The sequence below is a fragment of the Osmia bicornis genome, chromosome 1, assembly GCF_907164935.1.
Source record: "Osmia bicornis bicornis chromosome 1, iOsmBic2.1, whole genome shotgun sequence".
NCBI classification, from domain to species: Eukaryota; Metazoa; Arthropoda; class Insecta; order Hymenoptera; family Megachilidae; genus Osmia; species Osmia bicornis.
Window position 1 is genome coordinate 5859023 of NC_060216.1, and position 26181 is coordinate 5885203.

At 43.4% G+C, this 26181-nt stretch overlaps 2 protein-coding genes across 2 annotated transcripts; both read left to right on the plus strand.

Annotated features, from left to right (window-relative positions):
- Positions 1 to 331: 331 nt before the first annotated feature.
- On the plus strand, positions 332 to 1505 carry LOC114882115 (microsomal glutathione S-transferase 1-like). Its single transcript, XM_029198994.2, has 2 exons — positions 332 to 802; positions 883 to 1505. Exons 1-2 carry the CDS (start codon positions 674 to 676, stop codon positions 1204 to 1206), a joined length of 453 nt encoding a protein of 150 aa, XP_029054827.1. The 5' UTR covers positions 332 to 673; the 3' UTR covers positions 1207 to 1505.
- Positions 1506 to 6286: 4781 nt separating this feature from the next.
- LOC114882086 lies at positions 6287 to 25799 on the plus strand. The gene is made up of 6 exons (XM_029198967.2): positions 6287 to 10162; positions 12826 to 13091; positions 13403 to 13663; positions 15070 to 15419; positions 16203 to 16405; positions 16484 to 25799. The coding sequence occupies exons 1-6, from the start codon at positions 6659 to 6661 to the stop codon at positions 24584 to 24586; spliced, it is 12687 nt and encodes a 4228-aa protein (XP_029054800.2). The 5' UTR covers positions 6287 to 6658; the 3' UTR covers positions 24587 to 25799.
- Positions 25800 to 26181: the final 382 nt, after the last annotated feature.

A 26181-nucleotide genomic window follows, 5' to 3' on the forward strand; every position in this document is an offset into this window, starting at 1 on the left:
ATTAATTATTACAGTTGAATAATTGTAATGATACGCTTCTTAAACTGTTTTAATTAAACGTATAAAATTTAGAAGAATTTAAAGTTCGATTCAATAAATATCTAGACTTCCTGTTTCTTCATTGGCAAGTATGTTCTCAATCACGTGATACGTGAACTGTGCATGCTAGTTACTTTGTTTCTTATTAAAGAATAGCATTCATTGAATGCATTTTTGTATAGCTACAGGAGCAACAACCAATCAGTAAAAATATGCATGAATGTAATATATTCTTATTGGATGATACTGGACAAACATATAGGACATGTAAATGCTTGCTGCATGATAGTATTTAAAGAAAAGAATTAATGAAGTGCATATATTACTTTATATATGCGTCCATCCAGGAGTTTATAATTACACGGATAACAGAGCAGGATAGAAATGCATAATTTATGAATCCACCATATTCTCATTAAATCATATTATCTTGACCCCCCCTTATGATACTCAATTTTATGTAATATTTTTTTATTGCATTTTTAATACCCATCTATATGTATATAAGAATCGAAGAAACATTGAAAGACACATTTTTCATTAAGATTCTGAAGTGTTGTAAGAGGTTGGTGATTTAGTGAAACACGTGATTCATCGAATTTATACCGAACAAGTTTAAACTTGCAAATACACAATGACTACTTACACTGCACCTATTATAAACCCCGAACTTTTAAAAATCTATTGTTTTTGGGGTAGTATACTTGCTATAAAGTTACTGGCAATGGTACCATTAACGGCACGTCAAAGATATGCAAAAAAGGTATTGTAAAACAGATAATTCTTCTTTTTATAATTTATCCATAAATAACGAAAATACTAATTTCTATATATTTATTACAGGTATTTACAACCGAAGAAGATGCAAAATGGTTAAAAAATTCAAAAGTTGTTCACAATGATCCAGATGTTGAACGTGTACGTAGAGCACACTTGAATGATTTAGAAAATATTCCTGTGTGGTATATAGTAACGCTCCTTTGGCTCACTACCGGACCTTCTATATGGTTAGCTGGGACTTTAATTAGAACTTTCGTGATTGCTAGAATTATTCATACAATATCGTATACTATTCTTCAGAAACAGCCACATAGAGCACTAGCATTTTTTGTAGGCATTTTTGTCACTGTTTATGAAATAATTAGTACTATAATATTTTACTTGTAATATGAAAGATTATTCTGAATTATATTTTTGTTATTTCATATATAAATAAGTTACTTATCATTTTTACTGATTTCAACGCATACTTGTAGAAATTTATATAGATTAAAAGTAAGTTGAATTCTAAATCTGTTATAAAACTTTGTATGCACAATAAAAATCATGGTGTAAGGTTATTTAGTCTTATTAATGCATTATTAGTACGATAAGCAATGGATTCAAAGTACAAAGCTTTATACAGCTTCATTATGTATGTTTGTATTAATCACTTGTAAATCTAAATAAACTGTCAATAAAACTAACATTTTAGATTTACTCGCTTTTCCTGTATCCAGTAATGGTACATACATATAAAATTTTATTTCTAACCTGATGACTGCTTCTTTATATAAGTTCTGTTTTGTTTTTTAAATACATTATTTTCTATTTGATAGAAAACAGATATACCATATAAATCTAAGAAACCTGAATTTATTTTTATATTTTTCATTTGAATAATTTGAAGCATCAAAAACAAAGATGTTAATTTGCTACTTCCTTCGTACAACTATTAACCATATTCTCAACGAGTATTGAAATATAATACATCATAAGTATAAAATTAACCATGGAATATAAATTTTTACGTACCATGCTTTATTTCTGGCAATAAATGTTACTTTCGTTATTCCGTATATTGCCGCGAAAAAGGTGGCACAATGTACAGGTAAGGGTCATGCGCAAACATTGTTATGCGCGGTTGTTATGGCAACATCATCGCGACGCTATTGGACGCGGGAACGTCAGACGTCGCGATGCATCTGTGAGGTGCGAACCGCCGTCGGTGCAACGGCGTCCTGCCGTTACCGAATGTGCACCAAACGATCGTTCGGTTATGTTAATAAAAATTTATGTGTCGTTTCGTTACGTCCTGTCTAAAAATGAGCGTGACAATGATCGAGAAATCGCTGTTGTTTCGCTCAAAACCGACGATCGATACGCCATGTAGAATAACATAAAAGGTAAGTGATACCTTCATTTATCAAAACTTTCTTATCGATAAAGAAAGATGAACTTTATTTGATTAAAATATATCACCATCGACATATGGTTTCTTTAATTATATCAATACTTCGAATTAGTGATGCAATTTAATAAGATACGTATGAGATTATAAATTTATCGCATTTACTGACGTCTAATCTCCTTTTTTCCTTTTTTATTGATATTCTAATCGCAATTATGTATCATGACAGATAATTACTTATAGAAACTGCAAATTTAAACTGTTTCTGCGAAAAACTGAATAAATTATCGTAGTGCCTGCGACAACACCGCATGTCTGACAGCTGTGCTATACCGTTTGCCGTCCTTTCAGGGGCTCTATAAGCGATATAATCTTTCGGAACGCGCATCGGTTTTCTTTGAAGGCCGTATAATAGCATTCGCCGAGGCATCAATCAGTTGTAATTACAGGCAATTAAACATATTATTAGCGAAAAGAAGAAGAGAAATGAAAGTGGAACTATTGTATCGAAGTCTGTACAGTTATCTCGTGTATTTGATTCTATTCTTGAATTAAATTACGCGATACCTTGAATGCCACGGTGTACATTCATACAACAATTGCGATCGATTTTCACCAGAGTTTTACTTCTATCATTCATTGTACCGATAGTATACGATTTTCTATCGCAGAATGAAAATTGTATTTAAAACGATTATGGATCTTAACAAATCCAGGATGACTATGTAAGCTGTATATAAGTAATTAGAGAATTTGATCATTCTTTTAGTACTGTATTCCTCGCACTTTCTGTTGTTTCATCAATACTCTCTCTTTGGTAACCGCATCCGCAATGCCAAAGACATATATGTACATTTTCACCGTGTACTGGCACGATTCTCCATGAAATTCATTACAAACAAGATGGACCTCGCGTGCGTTCACATTTACCCAATATATAGGTCAACAGGTCGATAGTTTCCCGAAAAATGTTAATATTAGCGCCTGCCAATGTAAAACATGGCCACGTGTTATGGTACACTCTGTATACGCAGAAACGTGAGCTCTCGTTCACTTACGCACGCTGAACTACATAAGTACTTATCTCGATGGACTTTGCAAACGCTTTGGAATATTTATCGTTGTATGTATTCAGGATTATCCGGCGTTCTTACACGTGAGACGGCCGAACGAAACTATCCATGACATCACGGACTGCAAATGCATTCGCATCATTCGTTTCTATTGCACCGAGTCCGATGGGTAAATTCGTATGCCCGTTTATGGGTCTTTAGCCTCGAATGAAACAGCGTACAGTATATAATTTCGATAGGAAAAATTCGAGGATGGTATTTTAATTGGTCGTTACTTTCCAAGGGGCCGATTCACGCGAAGATCGATGGAACGTTGAACCCGGAATAAAGGTCAAAGTAACGTCGTTTCATTTTTACAAAATGAACATTTTTTTAACGTTAATTAATGTCAGGAAAGAAGGATCGTAGCCGTGCTTCATTATTTCACGATTCATTATTAAAAAAAAAAAAAAAGCCACGAGAGTCTTTTCTGGTTAGGCAAGAGGGAAACTTACAAATGGGTAGCCTGATTTACGCAAGGCGGTTGACTTTAATTTTTCCTTCGAATACTTACTTAACCCTGTTGACCATAAATATCGATGGTGTACGAACCGTGAGAAACGATCGATTTCGAAGCATCGCACGTCACCTTTCGATATGCAGCGTTCTCAAAAAACACGCTGATTAAGGCATTGCGTCGTGACGCTGCGATGGAATTTTATCGTGACCTTCTTCGTGTGTAAATGCAAATGGATCAAGTGAATTCATCGAACAAAGGTCATTTGTTCTTTTTATTCGTCGAATTTTAATGCAATTCATGAATCATTCGTCATAGTTTTACTTTGTTTTTTTTTCTGATACACTTTAAGACATCTGAATTCGTCTGCTACAGTTCTTATCGATGAACAGAGAAAAACGAAATAATTAAGTACAGGTGAATGAGCAACGTTTCAGAAGAATGACTCATTGTACAGAGGTTCCACGTACGTTTACCTTGCTAATAGAAGAAGAAGAATCGTTCGATAGTGTTTCTACCCGAACATAATGGGTATCATTGGTCGTTTGTGTATCGGTTGGTCCATGGATGACGCGGTCGACCGGTTCGCCTACGTATTTCAACGTGTTCACCAAATACGGGGCATCGAAGTTGGTCTCGGCTGGCGATACTTGCACGGTTGCTGCCCACGCCATGACCTGACAACACTTTTTACGGGAAACGTGTGCACACGGGTGTGGTACTTTCGCTCCTTAATCGAGATCGTCTGGAATCGGGATCAATCGTATGCACTCCCCGTGTCCCCGATATTTTTTTGGTGCTGGTCCTGCAACACTGGATGATGAATTCGCGAAACGAGAGCCTCGAGTCTCCTTATCTGGCCCTCTCTGTTATTACTCATAACGCAAACATATTCGTTGCAGTTCCATCTTTTTGGAACGGGGATAAAAATAGCCTGTTGAGCGAGTCAATTTTTTAAGTGGCATTTATTAATTCTTGGAAGAAGAATGCTACGGACCCGATACTGCAACGCATTGCATACATTGTCTACGTGTCATTCCGTGGATAATTTAACGATCTCGTCGTTTCAATAAATCGCACGTATCGCTTCGAAGGACATCGTGATCGACACGGAATTAGAGTTACGCGAATCCTTCGAATCCATACGTCGCATTTCCTGTTACATCACCGAGTCATTTTTCCCGCACCAAGCCTGTGCGAATTCTTACTCATTTTTGTGTAATCCTCGGTAATTACGAATCGACGACATTAACGTCACGATCCGCAAGAATTACTGTCCTCGTTAAATAATCGGCTGGCCACCACACCATCACAGCGCTCGAGATTCATTCATGTACACATAGGTCGTTGATAGCAAAAGGGTTGCGGTTAGTCTGCACGATTTTAGGAACGACGTTGGCAATAAGTCTCTCCTGGGGAGTCGCGATTTCTGACGATAAATTACACCGGTACCAGAGCCAATTCCACGATAACTCCTTTGAGTTTGCTGGCTCGTTAACAACACTGCCGACGCTGCAATCAGCCACTGCATCCACGTGAAAATAACGATTATTGGATTATATTCCAGCTGAATGACGTGTTCAAAATTTGATCAAGGTGTTAATTAGGAACGTGTAAATGAACGAATTGATAAAGCGGTGGGATACTTTAAGAGAAAACGATGCTGGTCGTCGCTGATCTGTAAGCTACGTCATCGCCCAGTTTACATCGAGACATCACGAGAGACCGGTTCCTTGAAGGTGTCCCCTCTCTCTTTTTAGTCTCATTCTCATTTCGTATTCATCTTCTGTTGCGAAATATTTTTCCAGAAAAGACGAAGACAAATCACTATTAAACCAACAAGGAAAAAGATTTACAATCCAAGTGTGTTCGTCGGTTAAAGTCACTTATCAACAGAGATAGAGTCATTGGTTGGTGATAATGAGAAATGTAATGCTACTGTTTATTAGCATTTTGATGCTTTGCTATTTTTCCTTTTTTTTGTATGAAATGCAATCCTTGATATTCTATTAATGCTATGAAGATGATTGTGGTTGGGAAGCAGCCAATGGAAAATTGCAATCGCTTTCCTAGTAGAGATCTTTGTCGACGTAATCTTCTACGATAGAAAGCGGAAAGAGTAAACGTCAAACGCGTCATGTGTCGTACGCTTACAACTACGTTCTGCCTGTGATAATTCTTCGAAGAGCGTTCTCTTCGTTTACGCGTAAACGCGCATGCTCTCCAGTGCGAGCGAATAATTGTGTATTTTTATTATTTCTCGCTTGCTTCGAAAATGTGCGCGGTATAATTTTGAAAAATAACAAATTCTGGTTCTTTTACGAAGTTTCGTCCACACCGGGGTCCGAAAGGTCTCGTTGCGGACGGAAAGAAACGAAAAGAGACGGAAAATCGTATATGTCGACCCACGCGAACGGTGTATGTACAATAAAGAATCCAGGTTCTGCGAACGTTGAAGAGAGTCTGAAGAGAGAAGAAAGAAGGTAGGGTGATCGAATCACCCACAACGATACAAGGTGCTGGACCGAAAGCATCGTTACAATCAGCCTTCCTCTTCTTCTTGGACGTTCTGCACCGAGAGACTAGTTAAACTCCCGCCATAAAGAGGCAGAGTGGGGAATAGCGAATCGCGGGTATACATACGCGAGTCTTCAGGGACGAAGAGAAACGAGTTTGTAAACGGGGCCAGTCGCGGTGAAGCTTCAGTTCGGCCCGAGAGATCGACGCTTAAACGTTGTGTGTTTCTTCTTTAACGCTTACCGATCGTAAACACATTTCAATACGCTTCTTACTGCCTTTGTTCTTTTTTTTTTTTAATATTTGTGCGCGAGTTAGATATTCGTATGAGAAGCAAGACTGTGAACGAACAAGTGTTTGAAAATGACTATACGCAAGAAAACGACGAGTGGCGCGAACGCGAAAAATAAAACGTCGAAAAAGGAAGTGGCGACGAGTTCGTCGAGCGACATGACCACCGTCGAGACGGTGGAAGTCGTGTCGTCGACGAGTTTCGTCGAGGAGGCGCGACAAGTGGTGGAGAGCGAATCGAAGAGCAGCGTGTTCGAGGTAACCAGTGCGAGTCGTGAAGTGATCATGGATTCCAAAGGTAACATCGTCAAGATCATCGAAACACCTCCACAGACCGTAGGTCAGACGGTATCCTCTCATAAATCAGGCAAAACTTCCCAGGATTTCATCAAGGAAGAACAGGTACAGTCCGTGAAACAAGGTAGGTCGATGATCGAGGATAATGCACGAAACAAGGACCTCGATGTTTGTCTCACGTCTGAAAGAGTCAGTAGTTCGTCAGAGACTCAAAGTCGCAGCGAATCGCGTGCAGAGAGCGTTCAGAAGTCAGTGTCCTCGAGCACGATCGTGGAGGACCGTCATCAAGGTCGATCGTCGACGAAGATGGTCTCCGACGGTACCGTGAAGGGTGAACAACAGGTACCACAGATACAGACGTCGTCTAAATCGATGGAGAGTAAACAATCTAGCAAAGAAACGTACGAGGCGACGACCAAGGATGGCCAGACGGTTTCAAGTACGTCGAAGATCCAGGAGGCGGGCAAGAAAGTGGACGATAATGGACGAGTGACGGCCTCGCAGACCCGCAACGTGGAACACGAGACCACGGTCGTACCCTCTGATCAGGGTCGAGTTAAATTCTCCGATGACGTCAGGACTATCAGCGACAAGATCGTCCTGGACTTTTCTTCCGGCGAAAGTACCGCGAAGAGCGTCGCGAAGACCGACGTCTCGCGTTTCAGCAAATCTGGACAGTCTGCGTGGGACGGCACGTTTATCGTCGAAAGTCCATCACCGATTAAGGAGAAACAGACGACCAGAGTGGAAAAAGGGAAAGTAGATCATACGGTTTCAAAAGCTGAGGTCTCTGAACGAGTTTCTTCGTCGACGGTGATCCACGACTCGAAGATCGTCGTCGACGAAGCTTATACAGACGTGTGTTCGACGAGTCGCGAGCAAATTTCTTCGAGTTTGGATAAATCTAGAGAGAAACAGATAATCACGACAGAGGTGCAGTCGAAGGACTCGAGTAGATACAACAGGCCGGGTGATTCGACTTGGGATGGCACCTTCGTGATAGAAAAAACCCCTGAACCCAGGAGAAGAAACGTTTCAGACGATTCCGTCTTCCATCACCCAGGAGCAGACAACGTTATCGAGTCGACGCAGAGATCAGACTTCAAAGAGAAAAGTTTGGATGGTTCTTACGAGAAGAAATCATCGAATGTCGTTCACGTGGTGCAAGGCGGCACAGAATCGTCCAGGTTTCTATCCGAGGAGCGTAGAAACGTCAGCGAGGAGGTTTACATCGACGGAAAACCGATTAGAAGCACCGTCAGACCTGGAGAATCCACCTGGAACGGTCAATTCGTACAGGAAAAACCACAGAAAACATCGAAAGGTGACACAGTGGTCAGGAGAAGTGAGAAACGACACGATTCCGTGGATGTCGAAGACGTGACGGAGGAGCAAAACGTTTCCAGTACATCGGAATCCGTCTCGACGTCCTACGTCGTCGAGTACGCCACCAGCGATGAAAAGAAGAAGACTGAAAAGGTGACTTCCGTCTCTGAGACTATTCTCGAGGAAGATTCCGAAGGAGGCACCCCTCGGCGACAGACTCCAGAGAAACACACGCGCGACAGGTCACCTGGGTATTATAGACCCGGTCAGTCCACGTGGGATGGAAGTTTCGTTCGCGAAAAACCACCAGCTCCTGACCGTCGAGTAACCGACGTAAGGAGACCCACGGACACCGCGATCATCCGCGACGTGTCAGAGGACGATTCCATCAACGAGGTGCACGACACGAAAGTGGACGGTGTACCCAGCAGACCGGAAACACCTAAGGGAAGGGACACCAGGTTGACCAAATCTGGTGCTTCTACGTGGGACGGAAGCTTCGTTCGCGAGAAACCACCAGCTCCTGACCGTCGAGTAACCGACGTAAGGAGACCAACGGACACCGCGATCATCCGCGACGTGTCAGAGGACGATTCCATCAACGAGGTGCACGACACGAAAGTGGACGGTGTACCCAGCAGACCGGAAACACCTAAGGGAAGAGACACCAGGTGGACGAAATCTGGTGCTTCTACGTGGGATGGAACCTTTGTGGTGGAGAAATCACCAGATACCAGGAGACCACCCAGTAGAGAGTCTGATAGGCCTCGACCAGAGTCCAGACAGAGTCCTGTACCATCCTCAAGGAGACACGTCAACGATACCACTCTGGATCTTCGGGATACGCGAATGTCCAGTACTTCCGAGGTTTTCGACAAATCCTTCGTCGTCGTGGAACAGTCGACTCATGAGAACTACTCAGACTCGTCTAACCTTGACTATTCCACTACTTCCATGGAAACGGTCATCATCCGCGATGGTGTGCCTACGAGTACCCGGAAGACTGTGACGATCGAGGGACCCATAGGTCCTGAGAAATCCTTGGAATACCAACCTGAGTCCACTCAGAAACGTCCCCAGAGTCCTGATAAGGGAGATCGTTCTATCAGACCTTCGAAACCTGGCGCCTCCACTTGGGATGGTTCGTTTGTGTACGAAAAACCAGCTGATAAAACACCGACAGATGTTTCTAAGAAACCAAGTCAAAAGAAACCTACTGACACTAGAAAACCTGAAGATTCAACTTATTTCACTGAAAAATCCATCACTCTGGAGGACACTTCCAGGGACGTTCAAAAATCCGAATTCGTCTCTTCTAGCACTCTCGAACATACAACTAAAGACTCGCAATTTTCCACCACATATCTTCATGAAATTGACGATAAAAGGAGTCCCATTGAACCTGGAAAAATACCTGGACGCGAAACTCCTCGGTTACCCACGGACAAACACCCTGAAGATACCAAGAAGGATTCTTATAAAGTTTCTACGACGATCGTCCGTGAAATTGACGAGAAGAAAACTCCTACCGAGCCTAAAGATAGAAAAAAGTCTCCCGAAGATCGTGCCAAGAGTCCTGAAAAATGGGACAGGTCCACGAGACCAACCAAACCTGGTGAGTCCACCTGGGATGGTTCCTTCGTGTACGAAAAACCTGAGGACCAAAAGAAGAAACCCACAGACGATAAAAAGGGGCCGAAAGAATTGTCCCCTAAGCCTAAAGACGACAAACCTATCCCTTTAGCTCCGAGAAAAGATGATACCAATATTTCCATAGTTAAACACGAGGTGACGGATGTAAGAGATGTTAAGGATGATAAGACTGACATTGAGGTGGTTCAGAGTTCTTACGTAATCGATCAATCGTCCAGTTTCACCTCGGTGCAGGACGTCCGTGATATTGTCGAGGAACGTGTCATCAGCGAATTTACAACGGACACGCGGGAAGAATTGGTGAGTAATGAGACAGCCTATTAGTCAATCTCTTCATTTACTACACAGAGAGTAGGTTGTTCCTTTTTGGACAATGCTTTCTTGTTCTTTCGTCTGTAGCAATCGCGCGCTTGAGATAATTCCAACGTAATGTACGTCATTAAATCATTGTTTGTGCGTTTCATTCAGTTCGAGGCAAAGTTCACGGGCAATTTTTTTTATCTCCTCTCTTGATTCGTTTATTATTCTATTAACCTCCTTATGATTTTAATGGTCCGAAATTTCTTCTAATCTTTAAAGAAAATCTTCCAAAATCGACAATGAACTTCTCTAAATCTCCATCATTTAGGAGCTAATTAACTGATTCATTTTTATTCGTCTGATAAATCGAATGACACGCTATAATCGTGTTACAATGGTGTCGATGTAAAGGAAATAAAGTGAAACATGTCGGGTTGCACACCTCGCGGAAGAGGCACGGTCTCGTTACTTTCACTTCCAAACCAGGCTAAGGTCATAGGTTCTCCGGTGTTGTTCACTTGGAAATAAAGTTGACGTAATGTTCAAGTGATCTTCGACAAGACAAATTTTTTTTATAGTTCTTAAGCCTATCTCTGTTTCCTATTCGCTTGTCAAAGGTGTCACAAAAAAGTCGAGTCTGCGTTTTGTTTACAATTAGCATTGGTACTAATTATAGCGTCCAGTCATGTAACGCCTTTTCGATCGCGAAACACGTCGATTACGTTTACGTTTACGATAAACGTATGCTGTTTATATTCCAATTATGGATGAAGAGGGGGCCTTTAGCGCGTGTGACATTTCATTTTCCCTGTCGCATGATCGAGGTTGTCAGACAAGGAAGCACGAATGATTTAATTATCTATTAATCTATTTCAGAGAAATAGATTAGACTGTACGAAAATATTTTTATTTTCGAGCTTGAAATTCCTCTGCTTCAATAATGTACGCAAATAGATTTCATGTTTGACGTTGTAAATAATTATTAATCTGACTCGGAGTTGATCGTGTGTACGAGAATAATAATAATGGGGTGCGATGAAATGGGTGCGAACGTCTGTTCGAGCAGACGGCTAATAAGAGACAGAGGAATCCACGGTGGCTCGTGTCGTGTGCACGCAACTGCAATCACCTGCAATCGACTTCAATCGAGCGTACGTAAAACGATAATAATTGTGTTCATACTTTGGTAGTGACCTCATCTCGAGTTGTTACGACGACGAAACATTTTCTATCAATATCAACAAAACTCTTACGTAGTCGTTTTTATTAGACTTTAAGCTTTCAATTGATATGCCACAAGTGCCATTTTCCGATACGTTTTATGTCATCAAATCGTTTCAGACTTTATGCGTTTCGAAATTGGTTATTGTTCAGTGGAATTGGCAGCCAGCCATTTTCTATACGTATAGAATATCGATGAAACGTTTATTTGATATACCAGAAAATGTATTTCGCAATAGTTTCGTGTCATCAAATTCTGGTTTGAGAACACCTGCAATTGAGTTTAATCGAATGCACGCAACACGGTTCAAACAATTACCATGAAACACTGTAACCAAGTTTGGAAGTGATGTCATCGGCCGTCTGTTCGATACGGAACCAATTGAATTTCATGCCACGATCAGCACGGTCGATTTTACTTGACCTCTCTATACTGGATCATCACGATTATCTTTGCTTGAGCATCGCAACATTTTTATTGCCATTCGTTCATGTCAAAGGAAACAACTCAATCTCTCTGTCAAGGTGAATTATCAATGACCAAACTGGTGAATGATGTCATCGTTTGCAGCGTTTCTACAGTGAACACGATGGAATATCAGTATTTTTCAACGACTTCGTTTCAACGCATTTTGTACATTTTAATTGTTAATAATTTTAATTAAAGGCCATAATATGAGAGTTATTAATTTGTTCGAGGGAAATTATAGATATCTAACGCGTTTGACACCTTGGTCGAGTCTCAAAGACGAAACAGAATCCCCGTCCAGCGGATCCGGAGAGCAAAAGAATCTCTGGTTATGCGATACGATGCTGGCGTGTGCATAAATGGCACCCGCGTTCATCTCGTATTACCTGCATTCCGTTCAGCTAAGCGTGGACGTCGTTTTTAATCTAGGATACCTGGCGGTATTCATTATACGCCGTCTTTCATGTCAATAATTAACGAAACGATGCGATGGCAAGGAAAACGAGCTGCTATTCGCCTCGTTTAGTTTCCTTACCTTTATAATTTCACTGATACCGGATTTGATTATAGAACATTGGAATTTGTATAATTATTTGGTTGACGCTGGTTCGAGCTACGCCGGGATGGTTTAAACGAAGAATCACCGATGCGAGACGGAAGTCCATATAAAAGATTACGTTTCCATGAAATTCCGGCGATCTCTGCGTTCCTGACGCGAGTCGAGCTTCGCGTTTCCAACGAGAAAGGTGGTACTCGTGTCGTGACTAATCGTGAACAACAAAGCGATTAATTTTCTATATATCAAAGTATTAATTGCATACTCTCCTGAACGATAATAATCGGCGGCGAATTTCATTTCGTGTCGCTGAAAGTGGCAGTGACTCGAAAACGTTCCGCTCTTCAAATTTACAAAGGAAAGACTTTCATATTCACTAATATGAAAATAATTTGATAAATTCTGTGCTGTTCGCAGAGAGATGTCACTAAATCAACGAGCGATTTCATCGACAAAGTGCAGGTGACTAGTATGGTAGCCCGGGATGTCGTTGACGACGCCCGGTACGACAGAATCACCACCAGTACACCCCTCGATACCCCGCGAAAAAGCTCACCAGAACGACCCGGATATCCTCGTGGAATCCCTGGACTCCGGGAGGACGATCGACCGAAACCGATACCAGCTGCAGGGAAACCGAGTCGACCTACGAAGCGCGAACAAAGTCCTGTCGAAACGAGAAGGTATACAGAATGTCTGAAAAAATTGAAGTTTCTTCGCCACAAAATAAACGAGAATGTCCTTAACACTAGAACTACCAAACGGGTCAAAATGACTTGTTTCCAGTTTCTTATTTTAAATTATAAATTTTATCGAGGTACTTTTGTTGAAATGTACGTTGACTGTTATCAAGCTAAAGAATGAATGTAAATATTAATTTATATTTCATCCTTTATCTATTTAGCAATGTACATTATTTTCAACTTAAAAATAAGGGTGCACCAAACGTCGGTAGTTCTAGTGTAATCGATTGTGATGTGTTTTTGTCGAACAGACCACCTGGGACCAGGCCAAGATCACCGGAAAAGCCGCGCGATTATGTTTCCCCGTCGAGCAAACCTGCTGCAGGTAAACCGAGTCGCCAGGAATCGTCTGCGGTTCCTGAAAAACCGACTCGACCGGAGGACAAACCGAAGAGAGGTGATCAGACTCCTGATTCCTTGGACGAGGACAGCGTCCAGCCTGGAAAGATACCCGACATACTGTCGAAGATTCCTCTGAAGGAGCAGTGCATCTGCGAACTGTGCACCTGCGGGTATGTAAGAAGTTTCATTCTAAAGCTCATTATCATAGAAACGTTGACATTGAGGTAAATTTAATTTAAATAATGTTTACGTAGGGAACGTTTCCCATACGTTAAATTAGACCCTGAAGAGTAGCAAGGAGCATCGGTAGATTTACGATTATTCCCCAAAGAGCGGTTTTCAGCACGAATCAATTTACCTTATCCGAGATACGTTCGTTTCAATTGAACATCGCGACGCGACCCACTTTCGAAGCGAGTTAACGAAGTTGGAATACAAAACGCGACGTGGTTAAAGATGTAAATTAACGCGAGTGACTTTAGCTTCGGCTCGAACTCTGAATTACCATTCAATTTATTCCCTTTCCTTTTTTAGCCAGCATCCTTTCCTTTCTTCATCTTTATCGTACCTATTTCGTCATTGATGACTCTCATCATGGTTAATAAAATATATGTTCACATTTACATAATAATGATTCACCGTCAATCATTCCCCACGGGACACCTCGTAAAGGGAGTCCAAGGGTGTACGCATGCATTGAAAAAACTGGGACACGAGAGAAACCCTTTTAAGGGATGTTGTTCCTATCCAATCGTGATCGGTCGTTCGTTCTTCTTCCTTATTCGAGCTCGATGACACAAGTTCTCTCGGAGCAAGGTGATCACGGTTTCGAATTTAAGGCGATCGTGTCTTGCCGCGAAGGATAATCATTGTTCGGTCGAAAAATCAAGGATATCGAGATGGTATTGATAAATAATGCCCATCTTACCTTATATAGAATCACTCGAAGGTTAGTCGAAGTTGACGACAATGAAGCTGAAAGCGATTCTTTGCTGATACGATCGATCTCTGATTAGGTCAAGGACGACGATGGATCAGTTTGCAAAGACTTGCAAATTGGGTCACGATGACTCGATTAATACATTAACTGGCGTTTTAAAGAGAAGATAAGACAAATTTTAAATTAAAAGTCTCTGAAGCTATAGATCATTCCGGTGTGTCATTCTCTATTGACGTAGTTTGATTGAAAGCACCCTATATATATTTATTTGATCAAACGAGTAATCCGATGGATAGTATGCGTTCGCTCGATACGTATTTCAATTAGACTTATCTAACAACGTACGGCGCGCACGGAATCTACCAAAGCGATCGTGAAAGGGGTAACATGCAACTCGTGTTTCTAGTAGAATGATCACGCGCGTGACTGTGCTGACGTTCACCACTGTAATACTCACCAGTTTATCAATGGTTTAACGGTGGTAATCCACTATAGACGACGTGCATGAATATTCGCGAACAATCGTGGAATTAGGGTTGACGTCCAATTAGGATTTTCCCGTGACATCAGTTTGAGGGAGAGTTACAGTCGCTCCTAAAAGTTTTCACCTACGAAAGATTATTTTAATTTTTTTAGACGACATCGTTGCCCGCACAATTTACCTCAAGATCACTTGGATTTTCCTCGAGACGAGCCGATACGGGCGGTGACTTCTTACCGTGAAGAATTCGATGAGAAAAGGGTTGATAGACAGACCATACATCACCATGAAGACCATCTTCGTTTGGAAGGAGATTTCATCGGACAAAGACGAACCGATTACGTGGCGACGAGAGGGGAGACAGCGCCGGTGAGGAAGCCACAGGATAACTTGAAACCGGAGGGTGAATTCATTGGAAGGCCCAAAGAGGAAGCTCCCAAGTATGGAGATCGTGCACCAGTCAGGAGACCCCAGGACAATCTCCGACCTGAGGGAGAATTCGACAGTTAGTAATTTATAGTTGCAGTGTAATAATGTATAATATACAGGGTGTTAAAAAATACTCTCAAGACCTCTACACCGTTGGATAGATCACAAAAAATCAAAGTGAAACATTCTGTAGCATTTTTCGATAGGATCAGTAGTTTAGCCACATTTCGTTGTTGAAAATTGAAAAACTGACCAATCAGCGCGCAGCTTGAATGGCAAGACACGCGAAATAGGAGACTAGCCTCCACTGCCGCCTACGAGACGCGCCACTAATTGTAAGCGTCGCGCTTACGCATGCGTCGAGATTCATTAATAATGAATTAATTAATTATTTAAATAATTCAAACGTTGTCTGCTATTGTATCTTTATTACAATCTTTACTACAGGATACAAACGAAAATTGTACGTGTATAATTTATCAAACCGCTTAATAAATTGAAATAACTGGGTATGACCCACTAATAGATTAAACAAACAAACAAACAAATAAACAAACAAATTATTTGCTCTCGACGCATGACCCACTCTCGTAAGCGTGATGCTCAGCGGCGCGGCTCGTCGGCGGCAGAGGAGGCTTGTCTCCTACTCCGCGGGTCTTGCCACCCACGCTGCGCGCTGATTGGTCAATTTTTCAATATTCAACAACGAAATATGGCTAAACTACTGATCCCATCGCAAAATGCTACAAAACTTTTCACTTCGATTTTCCGTGATCTATCCAGCGGTGTAGAGGTCTTCAGGGTATGTTTTAACACCCTGTAGTTACAGCATATTAATAATTCATTATCGAATGTGTAGGTACTACCACCACGGAGCTGGTGTTTACCGGAACACCCGGCGAACGACCAATCCCTATACGCCGCAACACCTACACGAAGGTCGAGGGTGAATTTATCGACGAAACCACTGCAAGATCCGAGTACATCGATCATCGAACCGTACAACGGGCCGAGATCATCAAGCGAACGGACAACCTCACAGTGGGAGAGGGTGAATTCACGGTAACTATCTATCTGATCTAGTGCCTGTTGTCTTAGTTATCTGTATCCCTTATCGAACGGCAAATCTGAATGTCACAGGGTACCTCTCATCTCAAAGAGGATTTCCATAGCTACGATAACGTCGAGAGGCAGCCTCGACGACGAATCACCTACACGGACGAAGATGACCGGTTTTACAGCAAGACCGATACAATGGAGAGCACCACGACCACGCAGGAAGAATATAAAAGCTTTGATCAAACTGATTACCGAAGCACAGCTGTGATTAGAAGAGATGACAATTTGAAACCCGAAGGACCTTTCGAAGGTGTACCACAAACGAAGGACGACTACGTTGTGCCGGCTATAACCAGGCGACCGGAACCACAGAGGCCCAAGGATAATCTGAAATCAGAGGGACCTTTCGAAGGAAGGCCGAAGGATGATTACGTGCCAACCAGAGGTGAAAGAGCAGAAGTAAAGAGACCACAGGATAATCTGAAACCGGAAGGTCCTTTCGAAGGACGCCCTAAGGATGATTTCACACCGAAACGTGCAGAGAGACCCGAGGTTAAGAGACCGGAAGATAATTTGAAATCCGAAGGTCCCTTTGAAGGGCGACCTAAGGATGATTATATGCCTACTAGAGGCGAAAGAGCTGATGTCAAACGACCACAGGATAATTTGAAACCTGAAGGACCATTCGAAGGACGACCTAAGGATGATTATATGCCTACCAGAGGCGAGAGAGCTGATGTCAAACGACCACAGGATAATTTGAAGCCTGAAGGACCATTTGAAGGACGACCTAAGGATGATTATTCTCCAAAACGTGCTGAACGTCCGGAAGTAAAGAGACCTGAAGACAACCTTCGTCCTGAAGGTCAGTTTGAAGGTCGTCCAAAGGATGACTATTCTCCAAAACGTGCTGAGCGTCCAGAAGTAAAGAGACCTGAAGACAACCTTCGTCCTGAGGGTCCTTTCGAAGGACGTCCAAAGGATGACTACAAACCAACAAGGGGTGAACGGGCTGATGTAAAACGACCTCAGGATAACCTGAAACCTGAAGGACCATTCGAGGGAAGACCAAAGGACGATTACTCACCTAAGAGAGCAGAACGTCCAGATGTAAAAAGACCTCAGGATAACTTGAAACCAGAGGGATCTTTCGAGGGACGACCGAAAGATGACTTTACACCGAAAACTGCAGAACGTCCAGAAGTTAAAAGACCTCAGGACAATCTCCGACCTGAAGGAGAATTTGAAGATCATCCCCGGGACGTGTACACACCTGGTGAGAGGCGTACTCCTATCAGACACCCGGATCATTTGTTCCCTGAAGGAGAATTTGAAGATCATCCCCGGGACGTGTACACTCCTGGTGAGAGGCGTACTCCTATCAGACACTCGGATCATTTGTTTCCTGAAGGAGAATTTGAAGATCATCCCCGAGACGCGTACACTCCTGGTGAGAGGCGTACTCCTATAAGACATCCGGATCATTTATTTCCTGAAGGAGAATTCGAAAGACCTACGCCTCTACCTTATGGTCCTGGTGAAAGGGCGGCCATCGTTCGTCATCCGGATAACTTGTTCCCTGAAGGTGCTTTCCCAGACAGAGAACGCGTTCCATTCACTCCTGCGGAAAGAAGAACACCTATTAAACATTATGATAACCTTCGTCCTGAAGGTCCCTTCGAGGGACGTCCGAAGGATGATTATAAACCAACGAGAGGTGAAAGAGCTGACGTGAAACGTCCGGAGGATAACTTAAAACCGGAAGGTCCATTCGAAGGAAGACCAAAGGACGACTTCTCTCCCAAGAGAGCAGAACGTCCTGAGGTTAAGAGGCCTCAAGATAATTTGAAACCAGAAGGTCCCTTCGAAGGGCGTCCAAAGGATGATTATAAACCTACCAGAGGTGAGAGAGCTGACGTAAAACGTCCAGTGGATAACCTAAAACCTGAGGGTCCCTTCGAAGGAAGACCAAAAGACGACTTCTCTCCGAAGAGAGCAGAACGTCCCGAGGTTAAGAGGCCTCAAGATAATTTGAAACCAGAAGGTCCCTTCGAAGGGCGTCCAAAGGATGATTATAAACCTACCAGAGGTGAAAGAGCTGACGTGAAACGTCCAGAGGATAACCTGAAACCTGAGGGTCCCTTCGAAGGAAGACCAAAGGACGACTTCTCTCCAAAGAGAGCTGAACGTCCAGAGGTTAAGAGACCTCAAGACAATTTATATCCTGAGGGTGAATTCGAAAGACCAGAGAAGCCTTCGGTGGGCCCCGCGGAAAGACGAACACCTATTAAACATTCGGATAACTTGAGACCGGAAGGCGACTTTGAACGACCCGATCACGAAGAGTACCGTCCTGCTGAAAGACCCGAAGTGAAGAAACCTAAGGATAACTTGAAACCAGAAGGAGACTTCGAACGTCCTCATCCAGAGAAATTTAGTCCAGCTGAAAGACGAACACCGATTAAACATTTGGATAACTTGAGACCGGAAGGCGACTTTGAACGACCCGATCACGAAGAGTACCGTCCTGCTGAAAGACCCGAAGTGAAGAAACCTAAGGATAACTTGAAACCAGAAGGAGACTTCGAACGTCCTCATCCAGAGAAATTTAGTCCAGCTGAAAGACGAACACCTATTAAACATTTGGATAACTTGAGACCGGAAGGCGACTTTGAACGACCCGATCACGAAGAATACCGTCCTGCTGAAAGACCCGAAGTGAAGAAACCTAAGGATAACTTGAAACCAGAAGGAGACTTCGAGCGTCCTCGTCCAGAGAAGTTCAGTCCAGCCGAAAAACGAACACCGATTAAACATTTGGATAATTTGAGACCGGAAGGCGACTTTGAACGACCCGATCACGAAGAATACCGTCCGGCTGAAAGGCCCGAGGCGAAGAAACCTAAGGATAACTTGAAACCAGAAGGAGATTTCGAGCGTCCACGTCCAGAGAAATTTAGTCCAGCCGAAAGACGAACACCTATCAAACATTCGGATAACTTGAGACCGGAAGGCGACTTTGAACGACCTGATCACGAAGAATACCGTCCTGCTGAAAGACCCGAAGTGAAGAAACCTAAGGATAATTTGAAACCAGAAGGAGACTTTGAACGTCCTCGTCCAGAGAAGTTTAGTCCAGCCGAAAGACGTACACCTATTAAACACCCAGACAACCTTAAACCGGAAGGAGAGTTTGTTGGCAAACCCAAGGATGACTTCACTCCAACCAGAGGAGACAGAGCTCCGGTTAAGAGACCTGAAGACAATCTGAAACCTGAAGGTCCGTTCGAAGGCCGACCCAAGGACGATTATCAACCCGTTCGTGGTGAACGAGTTGAAATAGTGAAGCATACGGATAACCTTCGAATGGAGGGAGACATCGAAACCTACAGATCCAGGGATGAATACACGGACTTCGTGATCCGTGAAAAGGCGGAAGTTACGAGATACCAGGACAACCTGCGAATGGAGGGTGAATTTACCGATGTAAGAACCAGAGACGACTTCAAGGTTGTGAGAGGGGAACGCGCCGATATCGTGAGACATCCTGACAATTTGAAACCGGAAGGTCCATTCGAAGGTCGTCCGAAGGATGATTATTCTCCCAAGAGAGCAGAGAGGCCGGAAGTCAAGCGTCCAGAGGACAATTTGAAGCCTGAAGGAGAGTTTGAAAAACCTGAAAAGAAACCCGTTGGACCGGCTGAGAGGAGGACTCCCATCAAACACGCCGACAACTTGAAACCGGAAGGAGAATTCGAGAGGCCTAAACCGGAAGAGTTCAGACCAGCTGAGAGACCAATCGTGAAGAAACCGCAAGATAATCTGAAGCCTGAAGGTGAATTCATTGGACGTCCAAAGGAAGAGACGCCAACCAGAGGCGAAAGAGCGGATGTCAGGAGACCGGAAGACAACCTGAAACCGGAAGGCACCTTCGAGAGACCAGAGAAGAAGCCTGTTGGACCTGCAGAGAGGCGTACTCCTATCAAACACCCTGATAATTTGAAAACGGAAGGCGAATTCGAAAGACCGAAACACGAAGAGTACAGGCCTGCTGAGAGGCCAGAGGTTAAGAAACCGAAGGATAACTTGAAGCCGGAAGGTGAATTTATCGGACGTCCGAAAGAGGAAGCTCCGCGAAGAGGTGACAGAGCTGACGTGAAGAGACCCAAGGACAATCTCTACCCTGAAGGAGAGTTTGAGAAACCCCAACCGAAGAAGATCGGTCCAGCGGAGAGGAGAACACCCATTAAACATCCTGATAACTTGAAGCCCGAGGGTGAATTTATTGGAAGGCCAAAGGAGGAAGCTCCAAAGCGTGGCGAACGGGCAGACGTGAAGAGACCTCAGGACAATCTTCGCCAAGAGGGTGAGTTTGAGCGACCGCAAAAGACTCCGGTTAAACCTGCTGAGAAGCGCACGCCCATCAAGCATCCTGATAACTTGAAACCCGAAGGAGAATTTGTTGGTAAACCAAAAGATGATTACAAACCAACAAGAGGGGAACGTGCCGACGTGAAGAGACCCGAGGATAATCTCAAACCTGAAGGACCATTCGAAGGTAGACCCAAGGATGACTTCGTAGCTGTTCGTGGTGAACGCGTCGACATCGTCAAACGAACTGACAACCTTCGTATGGAAGGAAACATAGAGACGTACAGGTCCAGGGACGAGTACACCGATTTCCTGGTTCGCGAGAGAGCAGAGGTGACCAAGTATGAAGATAATTTACGAATGGAAGGTGAGTTCACGGATGTGAGAACCAGAGATGATTTCAAAGTCGTGAAAGGCGAACGCGTGGAAGTGGTGAAACATCCGGACAATTTGAAACCAGAGGGTCCGTTCGAGGGTCGCCCGAAAGACGATTATTCGCCGAAGAGAGCGGAAAGGCCGGAGATCAAGAGACCGGAAGATAACTTGAAACCGGAGGGAGAGTTTGAGAGACCACAGAAGAAACCCGTTGGTCCTGCTGAAAGACGAACACCTATTAAACACGAGGATAATCTGAAACCTGAGGGTGAATTTATTGGAAGACCGAAGGAACAGGCGCCGAAGAGGGGCGAAAGGGCAGACGTAAAGAGGCCAAAGGATAACTTGAAATCAGAAGGAACCTTCGAGAGGCCAGAGAAGAAACCGGTTGGTCCTGCCGAGAGGAGAAGTCCCATCAAACATCCGGACAATTTGCGTTCAGAAGGAGAGTTCATTGGACGTCCTAAAGAGGAGGCGCCTGTCAGAGGTGAACGAGCGGATGTGACCAGGCCGAAAGATAATTTGAAACCGGAAGGAGAATTCCAGAGACCTCAGAAATCTCCGGTTGGTCCGGCAGAGAGGAGAACACCGATACGTCACGAAGACAATCTCTATCCTGAAGGAGAATTCGCGGGACGACCGAAGGATGACTTTACTCCGAAACGTGCTGAGAGGCCGGTACAAAAGAAACCCAAGGACAATTTGAAACCCGAGGGTGAATTCACTGGCAAGCCCAAGGACGATTACAAACCCACGAAAGGAGAGAGGACCGAGATCGTGATCCAGAGAGACAACTTGAAGATGGAAGGTGACATTGACATCCACAGGTCCAGGGACGATTATAAAACCATCACCAAGGTGGAGCGCGTTGATGTTGTTCGTCGAGAGGATAATCTGAAAATGGAGGGTGAATTCATTGACATTCGAAGACGCGACGATTACAGAGTGACTCGTGGAGAACGCAGCGAGATCGTCAGACACGAAGATCACCTTCGACCTGAAGGAGAATTCGAGAAACCAGAGAAGTCTCCGGTTGGTCCCGCTGAAAGAAGGACGCCCATTAAACACCCTGATAATCTGAAGCCTGAAGGACAATTCGCGCAACGTCCTAAGGCACCCACGCCCACCAAGGGTGAGAGGGCACCGGTCAAGAAGCCCAAGGACAATCTTAAACCCGAAGGAGAATTTGAGAGGCCTCAGAAGTCTCCAGTTGGCCCAGCAGAGAGACGCTCGCCCATCAAACATCCAGATAATCTCCACCCAGAAGGAGAATTCACTGGAAGACCTCGGCAAGAGACTCCAACGAGAGGAGAACGCGCCGATGTTAAGAGACCCAAGGACAATCTCCACCCTGAAGGTGAGTTTACCAAACGAACGCCTCAGAAGGTAGGTCCAGCCGAAAGACGGACTCCGATTCGTCACGAGGACAACCTCCACCCAGAAGGCGACTTCTACATCGTGCCGAAGGACGACTACTCTCCCAAGCGAGGCGAACGTGCTCCTGTTAGGAAACCTCAGGATAATCTGAGACCAGAAGGCGAAATGGAAGTCAGTCCTTCGTCCAAGGACGATTACAGACACGTTAATGGAGAACGAATGGAAATACGTCGGCATGAAGATCATCTTAAGATGGAGGGAGAGATAGACGTTCGTCGTTCGAGGGACGATTACAAGAAGGTTACCAAGGTCGAGAGGGTAGACGTGAGGAAGCGGGAAGATAATTTGAAGATCGAGGGTGAGTTCATCGACGTGCGACGCAAGGACGACTACACGCACGTCGCCGTTGAACGCACACCGGTTAAGAAGCACCCAGACAATCTCCGACCCGAAGGAGACTTCGAGCGTCCTCAGAAATCTCCTCAAGGACCCGGGGAGAGAAGGTCGCCCATCAAACACTCGGACAATTTGAAGCCGGAGGGAGATTTCATAGGAAGATCACGAGATGATTTCACCCCGAAGAGAGGCGAAAGGGCAGAGGTGATTCGTCGCGAGGATAACCTGAAGATGACCGGCGACTTCCAAGACAGCACCTCGCAGAGATCTACCTACACGGTGGTGCGTGGAGAACGCGCTGAGATCAAGCGTCACGAGGACAATCTGAAAGTCAGCACCGCGTCTATGGAAACTAAAACAACCAACAGAGACACGTTCGCGCCTACCAAGAAGGAGGATTCTCCAGCTGGAAAGACCGTCAATCGCAGACACCATATGGAATCCTCGATCACCCTCGGCGATGACGTTTCCATGATCTCCACCGCCAATCAGAGGAACTTCAACACCTTCACTAAACGCACTGGCAAGGAGGTCGCCGCCAAAATCAGCAGCATGGAGTCAGATACCAAGAGAAACGTCAGCACAGAATCCAAGATTCTGGAGAACGGTACGGTGATTACAACAGCTAAGAAGATCACTTCTGCTCAAGCTGCCGAACGTATATCCTCTCAGAACGTTCAACATCATACTCAGATAGATTCCAGGAACAATCATCAGTATACGAACGAGCATCATCAGAGAGTACACTCCAGTGAACACCTAAGGTCGCAGAATGTCAGCCAAACTCGACGTCAATTGGATGACAAGTCGTCTACCGATGTCCAGAGTTATCGCGGGCAGCTGGTAGACAGCAGACACAGCGAGCAGCACCTGAAACAGTTGGAAAGGCAGCAGCAAGAAAGCAGCAAACGCGATTACGTGAATACTCAACACGTGGAGTCGCGACAGACAGCGAGCAGACAGAAGCAGCAACACGAACAGCATACCATCTCCAGCCAGGCTCGTTATAATTCTAATCAGTCGAGTAGCGCTGAGTTTAGACAGGCTATCAGTGGTCAATCGGAAAGATCGCAATTAGAGAGTACCTTTACGAAGACCAGTCATCACAGGAAGAACGTGATCTCTTCGTCGGCCGCGGATGTGACCAACGCGGTACTCCACAGACGCGGGGTTACTTCCTCTACGGAGGCTCTTCACACGATCTCTTCAACAGCTGCTGATCAGAAGAAGAGCATCTCGAACCTGGCTGAAAGTGGTCAATACATTAGCAATTCGAGTCAGAGTAACGATAGACGAAGTTTGACATCTCTTCACCGTAGCAATAAGGAAGGGAACCCTTGGGCTTCGTCCACTTACGAGCGTCCGCAGAGAATCGTGCGACAGGACAATTTGACCGTTGGTGGGAAATTCTATTCGCACAGCGAAGCTAAAAATTACGGGAACTTCGCCAGTCAGAAGGTCGAAAGAGTTAAGAGACAGTCCAATGTGTCTCATATCAATCTTGGCGATGGTACCACTGTCACCTCCAGCATGTACAAAAAGGAATTCGTGCCCAGACACAAGGGACCCTGTCCAGCAGCACTCATAGAGGCGAAACAGGCACCCTTTAAACACACCAGGGACACGCCGAAACATAAGTTCTACATGCCGGTCGTTTCGAATTAATTTATTAGCCGACATGATTACAAAACATCGTTCGTAATTATTGAACGCCATGGCGAGGATCACGCTAATTCGTTTAGTAATTGAAAGTCTACCGAGTAATCGGTAAAATTAATTGTTTCCTTTCTTCTACATTTCATGAAATGATTTGTATTTGTAAGTCGTTAAGAATCTCATTTTATTTATTTAAAAATATATTTGGCGGCGAAGACGTAATTAAAATAAAAAATAAAAAATTAAAAAAAAAGACGAGAAACGCCTTCGCAAAAGAATAAATTTATTTGTTAGTTACTTTTTCTGATAGCTTTTGCAATGAAAAGCTAAAGATATAAATTAGTTTTCTTTTTTTTTAGGTATATTGAATTTGTGGTGCTCACATGGCAATACACACATAAGAATTATAATATTTTTTTGTTACAAAATTTTCTATTGTTTAGAATTGTTAAAAGTTATCCAAGTCCAACAAAATTAAGTCTGTAAGAGTAAACTAAATTGCAGGCTGTGACGAACTCGTATTTCTGGAAAACTGTATTGATGTTACAGTCAGTTTAAAAACACCCTAAAAAACGACACAATTGACTGTGAAAGAGTTCGTTGAGATTTCTGTTCACTTTAAGCCACGTGTATTACAAAGCAATAAGTAGAGCTTAAATCCGTGATACGTGGGCGAATCTGATTATTGTATCAGGTTCGATCGACACTTAGGGTATATAAAGAGGTCATCACGTGTAGCGTCAGCTTTGTTTTTTATTTAATCGTATCTTTTATATGCAACAGCCATATTCATTGTTAAGAATTAGGGAGAGAATATTCATCGATCGTCTGGATGGGCAAAATATAGAATAATGTTCCATGGCAATGAACCCAGATACCATTAACTCTTTGCTACCAATAGCAATAAATAAAGACACGAATGAAGGAACAGGACAAGATCGATTGAATATTATTCTCCCTGCACTATTATCTTGCTGGTATATCACCCTCTCCTATTTTCCGTTTAACATTCTGCCAGTTATAATTAACCGTCGTGCTTTAATAAGTTTATTGTAATCGTTTTGATGTTAATTCCAGGCACAGCCGAGAAGATTTTATAATTTCGTAGGTCCTATCGACGCTGCATATGTTCCTTTATGGAACGGATTACTATTTTTTGTTTCTTTACTTTATTTTTTGGTTTATATATGTTCTTGATAGAATAAAGACGTTTTACAATTTACTTCTTAGTTTTGAATTTAATTTTTTTCTCTTCACCCTGTCAAAACTTTCAGAGGATTAATTGCAAATAATTTGTTTGTTTACTGAGACCAAGAGCTGTTCTCAAATTGTGTGAACAAATCGCTCCATGGACTCGATAATGTTTCATTTCATTGAAAATAAATCGTAACATTAAACTCGAGTATGTATACTAGATTTACATACCATCGAGTGGAGAGAAATTGATTATGTTACGTATCGTTTATAAAATTAAAAGAAAATCATGTTAACGCTAATCAAATTGCTGTAAATATAAAAAAGTGTTTTATTTATAAAATATAAATTAAAATGTTTATACACTGTCACATTTTAGCTGAAATGTGTGAACACGATTCAAATAATAA